We start from the raw sequence: 22,290 nt of genomic DNA, 5'->3' as shown, positions 1-22,290 counted from the left end.
TGAAGTACAGTGTCTATATTTGAAAAACAAAAAGACTGAATTGTCACAGGGCACATTACAAGCTTTTATTCTGAAATAGATTATTTTTATTTTATCCTTTCAACCTACATACTCTCAACCATAATGACAAAGCAAAAGTAAAACAGGGCTTTAGACATTTTTGAACATCCACTCCATCATACACCAACATGCTCCTAGTACTAATGACATCAGGTTGATGGGCTCATTCTACCTACGCTGACTTCAACATCCAACAGCATATCTGAAGAGAAACAGGGCCTCTTCTGAACAGACAGAAGTGTTCTCCACCCAAGTCAATGATCAGTTGCCCACTGGTGCCACTCCCTCTTGTTTGTATCTCAAAATTTGTATTCAGTCATTAAAACAAAATAATATTGTCAATGTTTATATTGGCTAAAGACTCTAAGCAGTAACAGTTCCACTCTTGCAAAAATTGTAAGACAACAACCTTAGTGTCACTTAAATCTTGTAAGTATGGTTTCCATAATGGTATGTATGGCTAAGCCAAGAAAAAAAACAATATTCAAGGAAAATATATTCCTGCTGTTGTCATTTCTTGGAAACTGGTTTTAAGCAGAGGCACAACATGCTTAAAAGGGTACAGCATTGCGAGTTGACAGTAATTTCCTCCTGCCGTTCTGTGCTGCTTCCAAGTTTTGTTGAAATAACTACAGTGCAACTACATCACTAGACCAAATTATCATTTGTCATTTTCCACTATCTACAGGAAACATTTTGTGCTGATGTGTATTACTACATATACAGTTAGCTTACAGTTTTACTGAGTTATTTTGACAGTTGGCTGATCTGCCAACTGTAGCTGATGTGCAGTGCCTCAACAAAGAACCAATATATTAATAACTGCATCTTTAACTGATAGGACTTCACATATCCTAAACATTGAGGAAATACTGAAAACAAATGCAATCAATGCTATATGATGAACAGATCATACTAAATATTATTCTTATACTATAGGCTCACAACATATTATAATAGTAAGTATAGCTAGCTATTAAGTATAGCTAATATGAACTATTAAGTTAAGCAGATGATGGATATAATAATGTTAGCATCCTTTTTTCCCCTCAATTCCTAGAAAGAGATATGTCTTTAAATAACATGATTTGGACGCCTACACTAAACCCTTTCCATTTTAATTGGGAAAAGAAAACTGTAGACATCTGTACCTGTATCAGGACACTTCCCTGGTTTCTGGGTTTAGCCTGGCCATTAGGTCCACCAAGGTTTATCCTACATCATCATAGTCTTCCTCACTCTGTCTACCCTCGTTACAATCGTTCTTCCCGATATCATCGTAGTCTTCTGAGGACACGCTGTGTTTGTCATAGCAACACTCCTGACTCAAATTTTTTATGTACGGAGGAGGCACAATCTGGTCATCCAAGGACACATAATCAGGTGGCTCAGCAAGGTTCTCGTAGCAGTCTGCTTCTGTGGAGCACAGAGACACATCAACAACAAAAATATTTGGGTTGGCGTTTGCAATTGTGGTACTGGAAATATGTTGGCAGTTAATATATATATATATAATAATTGTATTTGTTTCAGGCCTTGGTCAATTAGTGGACATTGCACAACACAACCCCTTTGTCTTTTTTCTTGCAAACTAAATACAAGTTTCCTGTATTGAAAATGCTTACCAGGACATGTTTTGAACTGTGTTCTTGGTGGTAAAGGAGGCAGATCGTTTTCAATGTCTCTTGGGTGATATGAGTTGTTTCTGACGAGGGAAGGAGAGAAAAGAAAGGAGAGAAATATTCCTCTAACTGTGCTGCGTCTCATTCTTAGAAGTTAGATTCATGCTATGTAGGCGACATGTAGGATTAGCCATTTTTGGAAAAAGGAAATAGATACTGAAGAGCTGTGTCACTTCTCTAGGCCTACAGTCTTTGTACTAAGGCACCATAAGCGTTTTGTTACATGGAAAGCCCCTAAACCAACATCATAAAAGTGGCTGGACTAGCGTTTTTGTGTGAGCTAAGAATAACAAATCTTTACCATTTGAATACACTGTGTTTTATTCTACATTTTATTTTATTACCTCCATGTGTTAACTTTGATGAAGAAAAAAGTTTTATTTTTAAAGTATTTTTAATTACTTACTGGACATAGAATTCGGGGGAATTTGAAGGATGATCTGGTGAATTTGTTCGGAACACCTCAGCTGTAAAGAGGAGCAACACTGTGTGTTAAAACAACTAATACAACAGTATATAACTATGTAGGCTAAGAGTGTTATAGTAATGGATTGTAGTGCTAAGGTGTTGATTGAAAGTAACATTGACTTTAAAGGCAGAGTAGGTATTGATGTTGAGAAGCACTTTTTGTCATATTTGCTGAAATAAACTTCCCATCCTGATAACCAATGAATCTAAAGGTTTGACAGTAAATTAATCCTATATCTGTGGGCATCGCAGGACTGTAATAAACATGACCAATCATTAAGGTCGGACCAGCACTAATGATTGGAAAGCATTTGGACCGAATGCAATGAATGGACGGGCTCCTTGTTTGTCTACTTACCCACTGTACCTCAGCAGTTTTCATGTGTTTTTGAGAAGTGGGTTTCAGGGAAGGGGTGAGATATTTTGGTTTGAATCCTTTCAAACTCAAGCTAAAATAGCTAGGTTCGCAAAACTTACCTATCCTGCCTTTAAAGTATCTGCAGTATTATTTTTTATATGGATATAATGTTTAAATACCTTTTTTGGAGATCCACCTATTGATAAAGTAAAAGGTGAGCCCAATCACCACAGAGACAAAAATCATTCCAATGATTATCCATAGCCAGAAGTATTCTCGTAATAGATCCATCAATCTACACAAACCAAACAAGAACCAAAAGTCATGAAAGAGTTTATATGCAGTGTACTTGGATATTTAATACTGTACATACATTTGTGAACCAAGCTTCACAATCACACTGTCTTACACATTTGTAAAACACTTAGACATTGGTACATACACTTTCTGATTTTCAACAGAAAGAATTGAAAGAAACAATGGCTTCATTTTTGAAAAACTGTAGAAAAAAAAAGATGAATAGTTGTTTGTGGTGGACCACTTCCCAGTTCACTAGTATCATAAGCTAGGTTGTACTGTTACTGTAAACTGACAAGTTTCTTACAAGCGACAGTCTCACACTCGCTTGCTTTTTTATTCATAACTGCTGATAGTCCTGAGCACTAAAGTAGCCTTTACCTGTATCTTACCCCCCATGAACTTTAATCTGAATTTTTCTCATGAACTCACTGTTACCATTGTGACAGAACAACTCTTTAAGCAGAGTATTGTGCAAATCCTAATTGTATGTTTATCGAGGACACTGCATCCTCTCACAGCTGCAGCTCTTATTTTAGAAGTGTCAAGTGAATGACTTCCTGACATGTACATGTACAAAGCAAGAAAGGCACCAGTCAATGCCCCAAATCTAGATTGCATAGGTGCTTATCTGTTCTACCCCAAGCTTTTTTCAAAAAAAAGAAAGAAAGAAAGAAATGGCAAAAATTATGTTGGCATTACTGAACCTGGGTGACAAAAAAATCATATTATGACATCAAACACAAAATGTATTCCATTGTCACAACAATGTATTTCCATTACAACATAACAATGCTTGCTTGTCCTCATTACAGTGTTCTCTTCACTAAACACAAGGGACTTCACACTGACAGAAGCTTTCTTACCGTACGGAATCCAATGAAAAACTAAGGATATGTTGATATTGCTGTTAAAAGCTAAATGTAGATGACAGGAAGCTTCTTCTTGAGGTCATGATTAATCTCGAGGTCTGGTCTGCTTGAGCCAACTCATTTCCCTTTAGTCTTTTTTAAGGAAGTCCAAATGAGACTACCATAACCCCTGCCCCCACCCGGCTATTTGCTTCACTGATTCATCCTGTATTCAGTCTTCACACCCTATTTGGGCCTAGGCGTAGGCAGGATGGACAAATTGTACAATTTGCTGTGTTAGCTCCCAATTAGGAGTACAAAAACAATGAAAAAAACACCTTTTTTTACAAGCAATGCCACAGAGCGCTTCACAAATGTCCACAGATCAGCAGACATATCAAACCCAGAAGTGTCTCAAATTAAAGGTTTTTAATTTGGCCTCACACAGGGACAACATCAGCCTCTCTGATTGCAAAAGAAAAAGTCTGTTCCAGAGGAGAAAAACTCTATATCTGAGTTTGTCTAAGTTATAACTCTCCTTGATTTTTGCACTGGTGTATGTTATCTGTAACAAAGGGGTATGAAGCGAGTTGATCTTGTGTAAGGCCTTGATTGCAGATATAGCATTGATCAATGTTCTCCTGTTCCTCCGACATTGCCTCACTGAATGACAAGCTAATAGGTCCTTGTTTGCATTGTCTGTTTTAAAATATACAAATGAAAGGGTGGTGATGGCTTGGATGCTTAAGGCTTAGTTTTTTGGGGGGCTTAAATCATACAACAAATTATACAGCACTGGGAGAATTAAAGACGACAAGAATGTGGACACCACGTGTTCCATATAGGGTTCTTTTGGTTGAATCCCCCACACCCCGAAAATGTTTCTCAACCTCTCTGCGCCACATGGAATCTCACTCTCTTGAATTTTGTCATTGCCTTGACTCTCCTCACCATGGCTCCCCTCAATCTCCATTTGATTGATAATGTATTGGAACTCACCGCCTCCCCTCGCTGCGTCCCTGCTTAAATGTGGGGATGCACCATGAGAATGAATGGACTATGGCAGTCACCACTGTGTCGTAAATAATTATTCCAGTTCCCGTGTATAGTGAAAATAAATCAGAGTGTCGAAGTGAGGAAAATCCTAAGTCCGTACAAGTCAAAAATAAACTAAGTCCAAAGGTTGAAAATGATTCCAAGTGTAGACAAGTGAAAAATAAACTAAGTCCAAACGATGAAAGTTATTCTAAGTGTTGACCCGTCAAAAATCAGGCTAAATCCCAACGTTGAAAATTATTCTAAGTCCAAACCAGTCAAAAATCAGGCTAAGTCCCAACAGATGCACTGAAACTCAGAGTATTGATGCAAAGGTTTATTCCAACACAGGGTAAAAAAAGGTATCCAAGTGAGTAAGCTCCCAAGAGCAGACTGGCAAGTTCTCTCCAAACGTCCTCTTATATACTGTATTTTCTGCCTATTATTTGTGTCATTTTTTGCTATTGGTACAACACTGTTGGTCACAGATACATTATGCATCCTCACATTATTGGTACCTTTCTGTTGATGACCATTTCTACGCTTTGTCACCCAATTGGCCCCTATACTAGGGTTTCTGATTACAGAAGTTGTGTCACGTTGGCATCTCTGTCCTTACATAAATCTGACCATGTCCAGGCTTGTGTTGGGTGCACACATATCTTAGACTTTCTTCTAGTTGGTATGGGATGCTTGTGCTTTATAAACATAGAAAACCCCTAGACACAGACCTAGGCCTGACCTGGGTGACAGTTTCAGACTTGGTTTGGAGGAGTTTTCCTGCAGCTTGGCCCTATGTGTACGTTCTAATTTCAACTAGGCCTCTGCATTCCTTAGAGTGGTACTTCCCTATCTTCCTTTGCTAAAACCAACGTTTCACACCTCTATTGTTTTTACTTAGTCAGAGCTTAGCATCACATTTCCCATAATACAACTTAGAGTATAATATAAGGAATAATTGAGACATTCACTTTTCAATTAGATAGTTCCATAAATGTAACCCATCTCCATCATTTTCAGCAGGGTATCGTAATTTTCTTCATCAACTGCCCTCCAGTCTGCCAGAGCGGCTTCAAGGTCATCCGTCATCATTCTGCTGGACCTTTCTGCAGCGTTTGATACGGTTAACCACCGGATCCTGCTCTCCAGACTTTCTGAGATGGACATCACTGACACTGCACTCCAGTGGATCTCATCCTGCCTGTCGGGAAGATCCTACCAGGTCTCCTGGGGAGGCAAACTGTCAGGCCCTCGCCAGCTCTCCACTGGTGTCCCACAGGGCTCCATCCTTGGACCCCTCCTCTTCTCTCTGTACACCACCTCACTTGGACCAATCATGATCACCTCCCATGGCTTCTCCTACCACTGCTATGCTGACGACACGCAGCTGTACCTGTCGTTCCCCCCGACCGATCCGGGGATCTCAGCTAGGATTGAGGCCTGCCTAACAGACATCTCCGCCTGGATGACCAAGCACCACCTCCAGCTGAACCTTGCCAAAACAGAACTTCTCATCATCCCAGCCAAACCCTCCATCTCCCACAATCTCTCAATCACCCTGGGATCTGCAACGGTGACCACTTCATCCTCTGCTAGGAACCTTGGGGTTACCATGGATGACAAGCTTTCCCCCACAGCCCACATTGCTGCAGTCTGCCGGTCGTGTAGATTCACCCTCTACAACATCCAGAAGATCAGGAGATACCTGTCTGAGCACTCCATCCAGCTGCTAGTCCAAGCACTTGTCCTCTCCAAGTTGGACTACTGCAACTCGCTGCTCGCCGGTCTCCCAGCATGCGCAACCAGCCCTCTTCAGAGGATTCAGAACGCAGCGGCCAGCCTGGTCTACAATCTACCTAGACGCTCCCATGTTACCCCGCTCCTCATCGCCCTCAACTGACTACCCATCACGGCCCGCATCAGATTCAAGACCCTGGTACTGACCTTCCAAGCAGTGAACGGGACTGCACCCAACTACATCAAGTCTCTCCTGCAGCCTTACACCCCTACCTGCCACCTACGGCCTTCTTCAAACAACCGCCTGTTGGTCCCACCGCTCAAGACCGCCCAGTCCCATCACAAGCTCTTCTCCTCTCTGGCCCCCAGTGGTGAAAACTCCCCACCTCCATCAGAGACACTGACTGTCTCCCCACCTTCAAGAAAAGGCTCAAGACGCACTTGTTGGGAGTACAACGGTACTTAGGAATGGTTTGTTGGACCCAATGTTAGTTTCCTCAAGGATCACAATGACTCTTGCTAAGAAACTTGTTGCTCTTGTTGGTTAGTGGTAACTGATTTAAATTGTTGTTCTTGCTGTGAAATATTTTTTTTTTTTTTTCACTGTTGCTTGCTTTTCTACAAGTACACTTTGCACTTACAGCGATTTATATTGTTTAATTGTAACTTGTTTAAGTACATGTTCTTATGGTTCTTCCTTTTGGCACTTATTTTGGTTGTTCACAATATGTGCTTGTGCAATAAGTGTTTTGGCTACCCGCAATGTTTTTGGGGCTATCTTGTTGTTATTATCAGTGACCTATGCACTTTGTAAAGCTCTCTCTTGGAAGTCACTTTGGATAAAAGCGTCTGCTAAATAAATAAATGTAATGTATGGCTGAAGTTGGAGTGTTTAGTTACATATTAAAATATGTGGGGTGAAAACGGTTATATAAATGTGTTCCACTCTATTGCAATGGTGCTGATTTTTGTAAGTTATATATGTTCCACTACCACCCCAAAATAGTTCACTGGTCAGTGGCCACCAATGCAATGACACATGTGTTTTACAAAGTTTGCAGGTACAGTATTTGAGAAAATTATACTGTAATCACAATAAGGCACATTTCATATTTGTAAAAGCTTTTTTGGGGTGAACATTTTAAATGTCAATATCCCCCTCTTTTACAGCAGTCAATCTGTCCTAAAATCCAATCAGAATGATAGAGTGATTTCACCTCGCTAGAACTAGTTCACACTTCCCCCTGTGCTGATGATATGACTTAGGCTTCTGAAATTATGTTCGCTGTCATTTTATGTCAAGGCCCAGCAAGCTTTGCAAACACATGATGTATGTCGCTCCCGATTTGGCCACTGTGTTTGGGTGTGATTATCTGAGAGAAAGAACAAAGCTTCTTAGCTTAATCGGGTACCTGCCTACACTATTGTATTATCTTTATAATACATACAATCATCATCATTATCATCATCATCCCTCATCAGCACAATCCATGTTGCCCAACTCCTCCCTTATATTCCCGTTGGCACATGCGTGGTTGGCTCTGTATCTCCAATAACGTTGCCTTCCATGTAGTTGCCTGTTTTCTTGGACACTCCTAGCTTTCTCTCACCCCGCCGGTTATTGCAATCCACCCCAAGGAAACCATGGCCGAGGAGGCCTCGGGATCCGCCCGGCCGTCCCAGCATGACGGTAAACATAGTTCTCTTTTTGGAAGTATTAGTAATGTAGCTCGCGTGGTCTCGAGCTAATCCAGGGCAGCGGCCTGTGCATCCTCGAGCTAAAATAGCCCATTCGCTGTGCTACCTGAAAGGTGGTAGTGTGGATATTCTTTTTATGTTCTCAGTGGACAAAATCATGCATTTGGAGACCACATACAATATGCGCATAGTGTTCTTTTTAGCTACATATTATGACGTGATTGGAGATCTGTCGTAACCTTTGGATTGTTTGTTATCCGTTGGATAGCTAACCGCTAGCCAGAGAGCTACCTGTCATTGTCAAGTTCAAAACACAACAACAATGACAGTCAGGGAGTTTCTCTATGCAGTTGATGTGAAGAGAAACTCCAAAACGATTATTTTCCAGCTTCTGATCGACCCTTTTAACCACATGCACTACTGGGAAGTCTGATCAATTGATCATCCTTGTTGTTTAGCTTCCTAGCAGGCAATGTCAGTCCAGATGCATTTAATTGTGTCTATCCATATAGTTTGATATACAGTGTGCTTGCATTGTGTGGGTGAATTGGTAATGTTGAACAGTTCATATAATTTCGTTTGTTAGACTCAACCGTATATTTGTTTCTGCAATTATCTGCATGTCATCACTCCAGTGAGCATATCATTCTTTCAATCCACTTTGCCCTATTCATTTTCTATGGGGATATTTTAGAAATGGCTCATTTGGATGCCTTATCCTCTTAAGATTGCTTGTCAAGGTAGTTATATTCTTTTTTCTTGGCCTCAATGTTCAACAATGTAAAGCATTTGTGTAATTATTAGTCCAGGACAAGATCTCTGTACGTGTAACATTATAACATGTATTGATTTAGTTGGGAAGTCTAGGTTTTCACAATTTCTACATGGTATATTTGCTAGACTTCTTTATAATAGATTCTGAATGGCATTGTATTTTACACAGGGGAAAAAGACGCATCAGAGGGATCTACTAGAAATCTGCTAGAAAAGGGCTTATAATAAAGAAGTGATTTTCAGACAGCAAAACTGTCTGGCACAAGATAATCTGGATTTGGTTTGATTGGCTGAATTGTTATATTGACAGCCTCAAACCAATTGTCTATTTCTCATACATGCTTAACTAAACTCAAGTATGCTGAACTGAAAAAACTATTAAACTGACTGCAAAATAAAATGCACTTCCCCTTTCCAAGGGGGGACTAGTTAAAATATTGACTGAAATAAACAGGTGGTTTTTACATGAAGTACACTATTTCTAGTCACCTGAAACTTGGTCACATGAGTGAAGCATTGCCCTCACTCCTCAGCAATAAACCCTTCATTGCTTTTATTTAATCCTGGGTCAAAGTCAGCTACCGAAGTTAGCGACCATTTGCTAAGCTAGCCTTGTTAAGGAACATGGAGACCAAAACGGGTATCCTTAGGTGAGCTTTTTACTGTTCTTCAGGGGGGCTCCAGAAGCGTGTTGCAGCACTGGAGCAGGAGCGGGCCGAGTTCATCAAACTCAAACAGCAGCTGGAGTTGGAGTTCAACCAGAAACGGGCCAAGTTTAAGGAGCTCTACCTGTCAAAAGAAGGTAAGTCTTTCATACGGTTTTATTCGCTCATTTACTGGAATGGAACTGCCTTATAGATTCATACAGTTTTTCCTCATACAGTGTTTAGAATGTATCTAGTTAAGAAGATGTTTTATTTTTCAGACAGCTGAAATGTGGAGCATTTTTTCTAAACGAATGAAAAATAGCAAAGCCTTTGTTGCGTTTCAGAGTAGAGAAGTTCAAATATTTGTATTTGTTTGGACAGTGTATCATGTCTGAATTCCTTCTTTGACAGGCCACTGAGTCAGTTCTCGGTTTTACTTAACACACTTCTCTGGTTCCATCCCATGCCTCTTCCTCTTTCTCCCTCCCCACCTCCCTCTTTTCCACTTCTGTCTCCCCCCCTCCTCCTCCTCCCCTTTTTATTTTCTTCTTCTACACTCTCTCCCAGAGGAGCTGAAGAGGCAGGCGGCATCTCTGGAGGGTGCGCAGGCGGAGCTGGGTCGTGTTCAGACACAGCTCACTCAGGCCCAGGCCGAGATGGAGAACATCAAGGAAGTGGCGACCGTGTCGGAGAGCACCAAGCAGGAGGCTATCGACCAGGTCAAAGGCCAGTGGCAAGAGGAGGTGGCATCGCTGCAGGCCATCATGAAAGGTAGCCCAGCGACGAAGCTAAGGCTGGTTATCCCTATCGCGGCATCCCACGTTGGCAGTTGATTATGTTATGGACTGTTATGACTGAAGTTCGGTTGCTGTTATAGTTTCCCATTGGGCCATAGGTAACTAAGGTTTGTTGAAGGAAGTTATTTGAACGAGAATATCATCTCACTCTACACTGAGTTACACCATTGGCGGTTAACACAGCATCAGAGCTTGAGTTCTGGCATTCTAGCGAGCCAGCAATAAGCCTGAAAAAAACACTTGACACTTGATCGAGCTGGACAGGCAGGGTGACACGACCAAACAGTGCTAACAACAACAAACAGTCCAGTCAAGGCTCTCTCCCTATCCTGTCAGACACCGTGACCGAGTACGAGGTGCAGTTCCACCAGCGCTTGGAGCAGGAGAGGGCGCAGTGGGCCCAGTACAGGGAGGCCGTGGAGAGGGAGATGGCCGAGCTGAGACGCCGCCTCTCAGAGGGCCAGGAGGAGGAGAACCTGGAGAACGAGATGAAAAAGGTGCGTTGGCCGAGTTGCGGATGCTTCCGGGTTTCTCAAATGGAGGTCTCCTCCTCATTGAGACAGAAAGTACCACGTATCCCCTTCTCATGTTGTTTTTCCTGTTGAAATGTCAATGTAGCACTAGCATGCTAACTCAGGTCATAAGTCATAGCATAAGGTTATAAACTGGGTTTGTTTCATAACTTTATTTTGTTAAAAGTTGTTAAAAGTCTTTCATTTCTCCTGTCAGGCCCAGGAGGATGCTGAGAAGCTGAGGTCAGTCGTGATGCCTATGGAGCAGGAGATAGCAGCTCTGAAAGCCAAGCTCACCACAACAGAGGACAGGGTGAAGGAACTGGAGGCTTCCAAGGTGCAAACACGTACATACATACATTTGTATACACATTGGTTATACTTTTCAGTGTGACTAATGTCATAAAAGCAGTTTTTGAAATCTACCAAATTGCTGGAAGAGGAGACTTTACACGGCCATTGTTTTGGGACTGAAGACCTACCAGTTAGAGTGTGGTTTCTTTCTATAGGTGAAGGAGCTGAACCATGTTCTGGAGGCTGAGAAGTCGTGTCGCACAGATCTGGAGATGTACGTGGCTGTGCTCAACACGCAGAAGTCTGTACTGCAGGAGGACGCTGAGAAACTACGCAAAGAACTTCATGAAGGTGACTCATAATGCCCTGTTTTGTCCAATGACATTGAGGGAAGTTTAGTGCCTTTGAAATTCTTACATTTCAGAGTTAATCCTTTTTTATTTACTTTTGACACTTTTGTCCAAAGGGATGAACAAATAGTGCTAAGCAGTGCAGCACATAATCCGAGAAATAAAAGTTCACAGTTTTGTTCACCATGACACAATAATTCAACAAAAATACTTAAGTAGCCCTTAATATTCATCCCCTGTCTAAAATTTTGTTTTTCTCCTCTCCCTCCCTTTCACTCCTTCCTTTCTGCCTTTTCTCTCTCCTCTCTCTCTCCGTCACCACTCTTTCTCCCCTCTCTCTCTCACTCCCCTGTCTCTCACTCCCCCCTCGCCCTCTCTCACTCCCCCCCCCCTCTCTCCTCCCACTCTCTCCACCTGGGGGTCAGTGTGTCACCTGTTGGAGCTGGAGCGCCAGCAGCACAACCAACTGAAGCACACCTGGCAGCGGGCCAACGACCAGTTCCTGGAGTCGCAGAGGCTGCTCATGAGGGACATGCAGCGCATCGAGAGTGTGCTCTCCTCGGAGCAGCTGCGCCAGGTGGAGGAGATGAAGAAGAGGGACCAGGTACCCATGCTGGCACGCTGCCCGTCGCAACCCTGGCCCTGGGCTCTGATTGGAGCATGCGGTTTGGTTTTGGGGAAGCCAATGCTGCCGTTGTGGTTGGGCGTAATGGGGTTAATTACATTTGTAGGGATATAGGGGCACATGGAAATAGGGTGGCTGTTGTCAGAGGTCATTTGAGGTTCAGTGCATGTTTCACAGATCCAGACATGTTTTGTGGGTGTGTTGGTGTGGGATTGTGAGTGTTTGTGTGTGTGCACAGCTACGAAACACCAAGTCTGCTCCAGTTGTGTGTTTAACACATCGTGTGTCGTCATCCCCCCCTCCCCCCCAGGAGGAGTACGAGAAGGAAATGATCAGCCAGACGAAGGAGAGGCAAGAAGAGGATGGCGACTTCACCGAGCCTTTAGACGACTCATTCCTCGGCCTCAGCATTGAAGAGGTGAGGCAGATAGGGTTCCCCGAATACCCCGACCTCGCATACGCACCCTCCCGATATGGGATCTTCCAGGACAGTAGATCTTCATCCTCTGACCTCCGATTTTTGAACGGCAAATAGGAGAGGGTCTTAAAATCACCTCAAGTGATACCACAAGCTTGCAATGACTAAACACACATGCTTAAAGGCTAACCGTTCTACTGAAAACTTAGTAGTTAAATGCTGGAATGCCATAATCTCGAGTGCCTTTCTGCTGTAATTATGTTTTTAACCTCAACCACATGCATTGTTACAAGTGCCTCAACTTAAAATTGATTCAGTTTAAAGAGCTACTTAAAAGTTAGCCTGCCCACTTGTATTGCACTCCCCAACGGCATTGTTTTATCTCTCCCACTTCTTAAACAGACAGTTAAATTACACATAATCTCATGCAAATCACCACAGTTCTGAATATGTGACCCATTGTTCTGTCTCTCCTCTCCTCTAGCCCCACACCAACCACAGCGGACATGGCTCCATGTACTCCTTAGATACCGAGGTGGTGGCCGGGGGGCCCCTGGACCCCTACAAGGACAGCCTCCGTCGGGCTCAGTCCACTGACAGCCTGGGCTCCTCCTCCGGGGCCCTCCCGGGCATGCAGCAGGGCCTCGGGGGCCACAACCACAAAGCCAAGTCGGCCAGCCACCTGGACGAGTCGGACTTTGGGCCCCTGGTGGGCGCGGACAGCGGGGCTATCGAGGGCTTCGGGGACACGGTTTCCGTCAGCTCCATTCAGCTGACGGCGGGTCACTTCCTGTTGACGAAGGACCAGGAGAAGGCCATCAAGGCCATGACGCCGGAGCAGGAAGAGACGGCGTCGCTGCTCTCCAGTATTTCCCATGCCCCCGACACGGCTTACCTAGCCCCCTCAGGGTACCGGCTGGTCAGCGACAGCGAGTGGAACCTGCTCCAGCAAGAGGTCTGTCAGAAGGGTTTGGGGTTCTCTCGTGTGTTTTCCTCGTTATATGTTATTTTGCTCATCAGCTAGCGTGCCATTACCCAAGGATCCCAATGTCAGATTCTTCTGGAAATGTGCAGGATATGATGTGTACGGGTTCACAAATGTTTACCATATGAGTACTGTGTCTGTGTATCTCCCCTGTCTACTACTGCTGTTTTTCCTATCATTGACTTAATTCTGTGTTTAGTATTGACATTTTTAAGCTAGCTAGCGGAACAACTTCTTTACTACCGTGAGTTGTTCATGGGTGTCGGTGCTCTTGTCGGTTTGATTCCCTTTGTCGTATTCCTGAGAGCGTTCTTGGCCGTCTGTTGCTAGGTGAAGAACGCGGGCAGGAAACTGGGAAGACGCTGCGACATGTGCTCCAACTATGAGAAACAGCTGCAGGTCATTCAGGGCCAAGAGGCGGAGACAAAAGATCAGGTGACCTCTCCTGCCCCCTCTCTCTCTTACTCTCTCTTTCTGTCTCTCTCTTTCCCTCCCTCAGCTACTGTAGCATTTTGATTGCTGCTTTCAGCCTTCCGACTGAGTATGAAATTGGCCGCGTGTGTCGGGGGAAAAGTAGGAATCACCTTTGTTCCGGAATCATTTTGGGCCGATAAAACATGCCATCTGTTTGCAGACAAAAAACCATTCGTTGTCTGGGAAATTCCAGCAGCCTCAAATTTGGCGGAGTGGAATAGACCTGGCGCTGTTAACGGTGACTAACTTGGTGACAGTTGGTCCCTGTGCCAGCCAGTTCTTGTGCCCGCCTGTTCCATTCACATAGCTGTGGTCTGGCGTCTTGTCAGGTAAAGAAGCTACAGGTGATGCTGCGGCAAGCCAACGACCAGCTGGAGAGAACCATGGCTGAGAAACAGGAGCTGGAAGACTCCGTCAAACAGGGCAACGAGGAAACCACTGTCAAGGTCTGTTCCCCCTTGTACAACCGACACACACTTTTTGTCGCTTGTGTCGTTTTTTTAATGCTTTTTACGCCTGTTACGCAGAATGAGTTGCTTGAAAACAAGCCAACAGGCTTTCTATGTTCAATTTTGGAGAATAGACAAAGAATTTGCATGTAACTGTGATGATCCTCATTGCTGACTGGTTGTTTTGTTCCAGGTCTTGGCTCTCGTACAGAAAGTGCAGGAATCTGAGACGCTGCTAACCACACTACAACAGGCCTTTAGTCAAGCCAAGAGGCACACCCAGGAACAGATGGTGAGCACCTATCCCATATCACAACCAGCCCCAATATAGGCTTTTATAATGTCTCTGAACAGTCCTATCCAGCCAGGGCGCATTATCAGCCAAAAGCATTTGGACATTACATTTAGTTATTTATCCAAGACATCGCATCTTATGCATATGCATGGGATTTACTGATGCAAGAAACTTGAATGAAAATGATGTCTCTCCTGCCAGAGAGAGAGAGAGACAATCAAGTCCGACACATATCAAGCCAGTTGACTGGCTCAACCACATGGTCATCCTATTTTTCCCCAATGAATCACAATTTTATTTAATTTTTTATAGAATTATGGGGAAGAATAGGGATACGGTTAAGGTTACAATACTGTTAAGAGGTTGAAAATGTCAGAAAAGTTTCCAGGAATTTTCATTCGCAATATGTTCCTTGAAAATAAATAAAACGGTTGCATATTTCCCGTTGTACATTAACTCAATAAGCTAAATATATTATTTGACTAAATAATAATGAACACAAAAACTATGTTAACCTCCTTATTAAACTAAGTTGCAGTATATACTGTGTGTGTGTGTGTGTGTGTGTATATATATATATATATATACTGTAGTTATATATACATATACTATATATATTTTTTTGTGAAAAGTCTTTGCCACGTGAACACCCCCATCTAGTACAAATTCAGTGGTATTGCACTTCACTGCTTGCCCTCTCCATGCTTCCATGACATGAGAAATCAGAAGAATCTGAATCAGAAAGGGATTTATTCACCATGAAAGTTTGCACAGACAAGGAATTTGCTTTGGTAGGAAGGTGCATACAATAAACATATGAGCAGTTCATTCTTGCAACACATGTACACACAGGTCTTAGCGTCTCAAAAAAATCCCCATTTCATGTTTATTTCTCAATATTCTCCATTAAATCCCCACAATTCTTACAAGTTTCTGAATATGCCCTAATCATTGTGAATATTCCCACAGAAATGTTACACCTCCTGAAAATTCCAAAGACTTGACAACTGTAGCGAGAGTGACACGTGATTTCGATGTTGTTTGTCTGCTGTGTCCCAGGCAGTGCTGATGCAGTCCAGAGAGCAGGTGGCAGAGGAGCTGAGCAGGCTGCAGAAAGACAACGACAGCCTACAGGGCAAACACAGTCTCCATTCATCCCTCCAGCAGCAAGAAGACTTTAAACTACCCAACACCGTGCAAGTACGAGCTCTGTGTTGTCAGTGTGTGTGTGTGTGTGTGTGTTGAGGGGAGAGGGAGGGCTTTGAGAATGTAATGTGGAACGAGTCATTGCCACGGCGCTGTGAATAAAGGCTGAGACTTAAGTCATGCAAAGATGTTTGGGGCAAAGGGCCAGCCACTCATCCAATCTTCTCTTTACTATCTCGCAGGAGTGGAGTTTTTCTTCTCTCTAAGTAAAATGTATTGATACAGCGCTTTTCACAGACAGGGTCACAAAGTGCTTTACAATGTACATTGTCAATATAACATAAAAGTCTAATAATACAAATAAATAAAAACAGATAAAAATGATCAATAGACCAGAGACAGAGATTACTCAAAAGCTAACCTGAACAAGTGAGTCTTCACTCGTCCCTTAAAACTCTCAACATTCTCAGCAAACCTAATGCAGGTTGGCAAAGCATTCCAGAGTCTGGGTGCCACAGCGGCAAAAGCTCTATCCCCACATGTCTTCAGACGAGTGCGTGGCGTGGACAGCAGATTTTGGTAGATCTAAGAGACCGGATTTGTGATTTGTGTTTCGTTACATGATATACATTTTTCAAGTATGCCATCAAACACCATCTGTTTTGACCAGGAGCTCCAGCCCCTGGTACTACAGCTGCGGGAGGACATTGTGGGGGTGCGCACGGCAGCAGACCACCTGGAGGAGAAGCTGAAGGCGGAGATCCTGTTCCTGAAGGAGCAAATCCAGGCCGAGCAGTGTCTGAAGGACAACCTGGAGGACACGCTGCAGCTGGAGATAGAGGGCTGCAAGGAGGAGATAGGTGAGCCATCACGCCTTCATTCACTGGACTTGGCATGCCAGTGTTATAGTGGGAGCAGAGTGCTCTTGGCCTATGTGCAACTTGGGTCCCTCTCTTGACCTTTTTGAACTGGATTCCGGGAGGTTGGGTTTTTACACAGTCTGAAGATTCTTTGTCCCCTCTCTTTCCTCCACTCCTTTCTTCGCCCATTGGTGACTGTTGTTCAGACATCCTGGAAGGTATGAAAACACACTCTGAAACAAGCCCACTCTGGCTGTGTGTGTGTGTGTGTGCGTGCGCATTAGTACCTTGACACGATAGACTAATGATGGAATGGAAGTTAAACTCATCCACTGCTTTTCATGTTTGCTTTTGTACTTTGATGTTTGGACATGGCATGTGTATGAAGGGTGCATTATGGGTATGAAGGGTGCATTATGGGTATGAAGGGTGCATTGACCAAAAACTGTCATGGTACATAGCGGCATATGTGGTTTGTAAAATTGTGCCATTGATGTGCACGGCTAATAATACCACTAATTATACCACCTATAGGATGTAACATAGTGGCTTGATTAGTTGTCTTTTCACAGGTTAGTTATCTTTTCACAGGTAAATTAATTGACACTGCTTTTTAATAGTTTGTTGTTTACGCTAAATAATTACACATGTAAACAAAAAACATCAACATTGGTGAGTTGGATATTTTTGCAAAGAGTGATTGCACTCGTGTGTGATGCCTTTATATTTGCCTCTACATTTACTTGTAGCTTCAAATATATACATACTTCATATTTACATCTACATAATTAATCTAGTTTTGGAGGATGTTATTTACACTAAAGTAATGGTGTATTTTTATACTTATACCTTTTTAGGGCTGTTTTGTTTTGTATTGCTTTGTAGATTACTAAGACATACACACACCACTCCCCCTCCACCCTCAACACGCCTCTCCAATCAATTATTCATGAATTGCAGACTCAGTTTTCCAGGCACCTCATTAAGAAGCCTGAACGCATGTCTGGGGTTGACATTCACATTATCTTTGTCATGGCTCTGTAGTAAGTCTGTATCACCGTCTCCTCTTGTACCCAGCGTCCTTTTCCAGCCTGAAGACTGAGCTGGAGCGAGTGAAGGCAGAGAAAGAGCAGGTACACTTTCCCAACATAGGCGGGAAGCTTACAGTTAGACTTACTCCCCTCAACTGTGGAACTGGGAGTGTACCTCTGTGAATAAGATCCACTGTGACGTTGATAAGTTCGGACAAAGGGGAATAAATGACAGTGTGTCGAATCAAGGCTAAGTAGACAAACACATGTTTTGTAGGAGAAGACATTTTAATGCATACCATAATTTTTTTCCCGGGGAATGCTGTTGAATTGGCTCTAGCAGAAAGTTTTAGTGACGATGCTTATTCATAAATACTGTGGACTGGACACTGATAAATAGATAGTTGGTGACAGTACGTCGACGCTCCCCTCAGCTGGAGAGAAACCTGGCAGAGAGGAGCCGGACGTTGGAGAGCGTACACAGCCTAAAGACCAGCCTCGAGGAGCAGATCAAGGAGGTCACCACAGCCAAGGTCAGAGTTCAACACGCACACAAACACACGGGTATAACCATCTTTCCCCCTGCTGACTCACACGTTTGTTAACTCCTGACACGTGAGAGGGCGCCTAACTCCCCTGGGACGACGGTTGCCTGACCTCATCTCATATTGGTTTACATTTAGTCATGTACTTACAGTAAGTACAGGGACATTCCCCCGAGGCAAGTAGGGTGAAGTGCCTTGCCCAAGGACACTACGTCATTTTGGTACGGCCGGAAATCAAACTGGCGACCTTCAGATTACCAGCCTGATTCCATAACCGCTCAGCCAACTGACTCCCTTTGCGTGTGTGTGGGTGTCTGGTACGTGTGTGTGTGTTGCTGGTGAACAGACCGCCCTGGAGAGCCAGGCGCTGGATGAGAAGGACAAGGCCCAGCGGTTACAGACGGAACTGGACGTCAGTGAGCAGGTGCAGCGGGACTTTGTCAAGCTTTCCCAGACCCTGCAGGTAACGGCAGAGTCAGAGTTAGCAAGGTTGCAGGTCTGAAACCAAATGTCGTTTGTACCGGTGGAGTTTATAGCTGGAGAAATTCTTCCGAAATGTTTTTAATATTGAGATTTGTTACGTCCGTTTATGATGCTATTAGTGGACTGGTGGAGTTTATAGCTGGAGAAATTCTTCCGAAATGTTTTTAATATTGAGATTTGTTACGTCCGTTTATGATGCTATTAGTGGACTGCTACTACCTTTGTGTCCAAGAAAAAGCAAATGTTTGTATTGTTAACTGTAGTTGAAATGGGTTTATCTGTCAAGCCACAACTGTAATACACTGGTAAAGATAGTGTATCAGAAGGGATTGGAACGCTCAGTGTATGGCACTGTCTACTCCATTTCTCAACAAAAAAACACAGGTAAAAAAAGAGTGGGCATAAATTGTAAAAATTCCAACATTATCAGTAATGTGGGCTAAAATGCAGAAATTACAGATTAAATGAAAATCCTAGTATTCATTAACTTAAATACAAACTTATATTGCGTACTTAATGGCTTTCCTTAAAAGTTCCCAAAATAAGGTTGGTAAGTGTGAACGCTTTTGAAATGGTAGTCACCCATTGACAATATGAATATAGTGATTTACCACAGTAGTTGTAGCAGTAATTGGTGTAGTAGTTCTCAGTAGAGTAGAGTTCTGTGTGTGTTTATATATTGACCAACAAAGTAAACCAATTGGTGTTCTCTTCATACTCTCAGGTCCAATTGGAGCGAATCCGGCAGGCCGACTCTCTGGAACGCATCAAAGCAATTCTTAATGACACCAACTTGACTGACATCAGCCATCTTCCAGAGACATGATACTATTGGTTGACACTGCATCCCCCGCCCGCCTTCCAGTCTCCACCTGTCTCATTGGCCCAATGACATTCTCCCAAGCCCAACCCCTGACCATCACTACCACAGAATTGTATGATGAAATGGTTTGGGGATGGGGAAAAATGTCCAAGACGGAGGACGAAAAAAATCAGTCTGTAAGGAGATGAAAGGCCTTTTTCTGTACAAGAGGATTTGGAGCTTGTCTGTTCAGAAGTGAAGGAACATTACTACTAAGAGATTGTAAATAACAAAATAATTGTTTATGGTGGATTGAAGCTTCCTTCCTCTGTGTGTATGTATGTGTGTGTGTGTGTGTGTGTCTGTTTATCCCTGGTTTCTACTGTAGATATGGGACTGTCCATGTTAGCTAAACCAAAGAGGAGTTTGTAGTCTTCTGAGGCACTTTTTCATCTACAACTTCTCTGTCAGGTAAAATGGGATCGAAAGGATCTGCACTCTTCTCTGCTGTTTTGGCAACAAGCAGATGAATTTCCCTCTTTATTTCTATCTCACCATCTATGTATCTTTCTCTCCTTATTTCTCTTTCATTCTCTAACTTTTTTTTTTTTTTTTTCCTTCTTCGTAATTTCAACTTGCCTACAGCAACGACTTAATGAAGGAGATTTACTGAACATATTTGTACATAACGATGTATACTGGATATATATTATTGCATTGATGAAGTCATTTGTTACCCCCCCATCATAATAATCAGATCCGTGTTCCTTCTGTAGTCCACGTTAACCATTTCACTAATAATCTACCACTACTGCTACATGATTAATGGTTTGCTCCCACCACACCCCCAGCTCTGATGGTTGGTTGGTATGATCTGCCTCAATAAAGCCTGTGGTTTCAGAACTGTACTGTGTCTCAAGCGGAAGACTTTATTACAGCTGCGCAGTGGGGCATCTCTCATTTCATTTCCCCCACATTGCAACCTCTGGCAGGTCCACCAGCAGTATAAAGCAACAACTTTGCTCGACGACCCTTGTACGTTTTCTGAGATAAGGAAACTATTTAAGACTACACTTTCACACACAGGATCATGGACAATGACCTTTTAAATAGGGATAAATAGGGAGCATTTTTTTTTTGTAAAGATTATTTACAACTAAAGCTACTGATGCTGTTGACTTAATTTCTTAGACAGATAACGGATACACCTGAGAAAAAAATACAAATATTCCTTATAATAAAATTGACATGTTTATAATTTGTGTGTGACAGGACTGCTGAATATTGAGAGATGCTCTTGTTTTTATAGTCATTCATTTAGTTAGATAAAATACTAATGACTTGACCTGGGTTTGATGTTTTGTTTTCTGTGTTAATTTTGCGTGTTATTGAAGAGTTAAGCACATGATCACAAACCTAACTAAACTCCAGTAGAAAAACAATTGAAATCACCTGATTTCTTCAGAGATGTACTCATTGAAATTTGTGTTCCATGAAAATCTAATTTTGACGTCAGTGTTGATCAGAATCTCCATCAGTCAAGTGCATCGCTTGTTAAAAAATTGTTTATTTCATTGAATAGGACCACCTTTTTTTTTGGAAAAACCCATTTGTTCTCCACAATTACTTAGATGATGGAAGTTGGACAGTAGTTTTGAGAAAGTGGATATGTACTGCTGAGCTATGATTTCTTAAAGTTATTTCTTATATTGCAAGTGGTGGTCAGACCTGGGAACGTCCTTCAGTGTGGGCTTGTGGGCAGATGCGTTGGTTCTCCAATGAGGTAACTGGTAAACTCAGTGCTTGAGGTGGCTCTCTGAAAAACCATAAAGCATGACTCAGTTATCCATAAAGAAATGTGTTTTAACGCTGCTGCTTATCTCTCCTGAATATAAATACATAACACATGACAATGTGATTTTAAGGATATATTTGAATCACAGATTCTTTATCTTGCTTGTATAACATCTCTAACAAACATATACGTTTGAACTGTAAATCTATTGTGTTATATGACCATAAAACATGTTATGTCTTTATTTGTCTGATTCACAAAGGTGTGAATCAGTCAGACTGACACTGAGATACAATGTAGGATTGGTCATGGCTTGAAGTTTGGATGTTAAAATGTCTAATTTGACTCTTCAGGCTGTGAGCTTTGGACAGTTGTCCCCCTTCCTTGGTCACTTGTACCGAATTACAACTGAATTACAAAACATTGAGCTTTTCAATAAATGCACACAAAGGCTTTGCATCCACCGTCACTTGATCATATCTGCAAAGGTGCCTTTTGATAGCGGTGTGTGATTCGAATGTAAAAATGTAATATTGGATTATTGAGGGCTCAAACTGTAATTGGAATACTAGAATGAACATTAAATTGGCTTGTTTTTGATTATTTATATATGTTATGTGTTCCGCAAGACACAGTCATTCTTTTGTATTGTTAGGAATCTTATCTTAAACAGGACACAAGCTGTCTGTTAGCATGGTCTAATGTTTTTGCTTTGCAACACTTCTGTACAGTACTTTGTACATATTTATGCATATAACTAATAAACCAAAATGTAAATATACTTGCACAGCAACAAGGACTTGTGTCCTCAGTATGGCAGGC

At 42.5% G+C, this 22,290-nt stretch overlaps 2 protein-coding genes across 3 annotated transcripts; one reads left to right on the top strand and one right to left on the bottom strand.

Moving 5' to 3' along the window:
- Nucleotides 1-43: 43 nt before the first annotated feature.
- LOC124465865 (SLP adapter and CSK-interacting membrane protein-like) lies at nt 44-3,882 on the bottom strand. The gene is made up of 5 exons (XM_047017495.1): nt 3,732-3,882; nt 2,748-2,863; nt 2,149-2,209; nt 1,686-1,765; nt 44-1,476 (listed from the first exon to the last, which is right to left on the bottom strand). The coding sequence occupies exons 2-5, from the start codon at nt 2,857-2,859 to the stop codon at nt 1,271-1,273; spliced, it is 459 nt and encodes a 152-aa protein (XP_046873451.1). The 5' UTR covers nt 2,860-2,863; nt 3,732-3,882; the 3' UTR covers nt 44-1,270.
- Nucleotides 3,883-8,023: 4,141 nt separating this feature from the next.
- On the top strand, nt 8,024-20,581 carry rabep1 (rabaptin, RAB GTPase binding effector protein 1). 2 transcript variants are annotated; one of them, XM_047017507.1, is made up of 19 exons: nt 8,024-8,178; nt 9,634-9,762; nt 10,175-10,378; nt 10,741-10,901; nt 11,134-11,253; nt 11,426-11,561; nt 11,986-12,164; nt 12,496-12,603; nt 13,088-13,558; nt 13,919-14,023; nt 14,392-14,508; nt 14,705-14,803; nt 15,866-16,006; nt 16,623-16,812; nt 17,019-17,030; nt 17,890-17,945; nt 18,278-18,376; nt 18,735-18,851; nt 19,596-20,581. In XM_047017507.1, exons 1-19 carry the CDS (start codon nt 8,133-8,135, stop codon nt 19,695-19,697), a joined length of 2,592 nt encoding a protein of 863 aa, XP_046873463.1. In that variant the 5' UTR covers nt 8,024-8,132; the 3' UTR covers nt 19,698-20,581. The 2 variants fall into 2 exon arrangements, with proteins under 2 accessions (XP_046873463.1, XP_046873464.1); XM_047017508.1 differs by lacking the exon at nt 17,019-17,030.
- The last annotated feature ends 1,709 nt before the right edge of the window (nt 20,582-22,290 follow it).

This window comes from Hypomesus transpacificus, unplaced genomic scaffold, assembly GCF_021917145.1.
Source record: "Hypomesus transpacificus isolate Combined female unplaced genomic scaffold, fHypTra1 scaffold_61, whole genome shotgun sequence".
Classification (NCBI taxonomy): domain Eukaryota; kingdom Metazoa; phylum Chordata; class Actinopteri; order Osmeriformes; family Osmeridae; genus Hypomesus; species Hypomesus transpacificus.
This window is presented reverse-complemented; position numbering and strand designations above follow the sequence as displayed.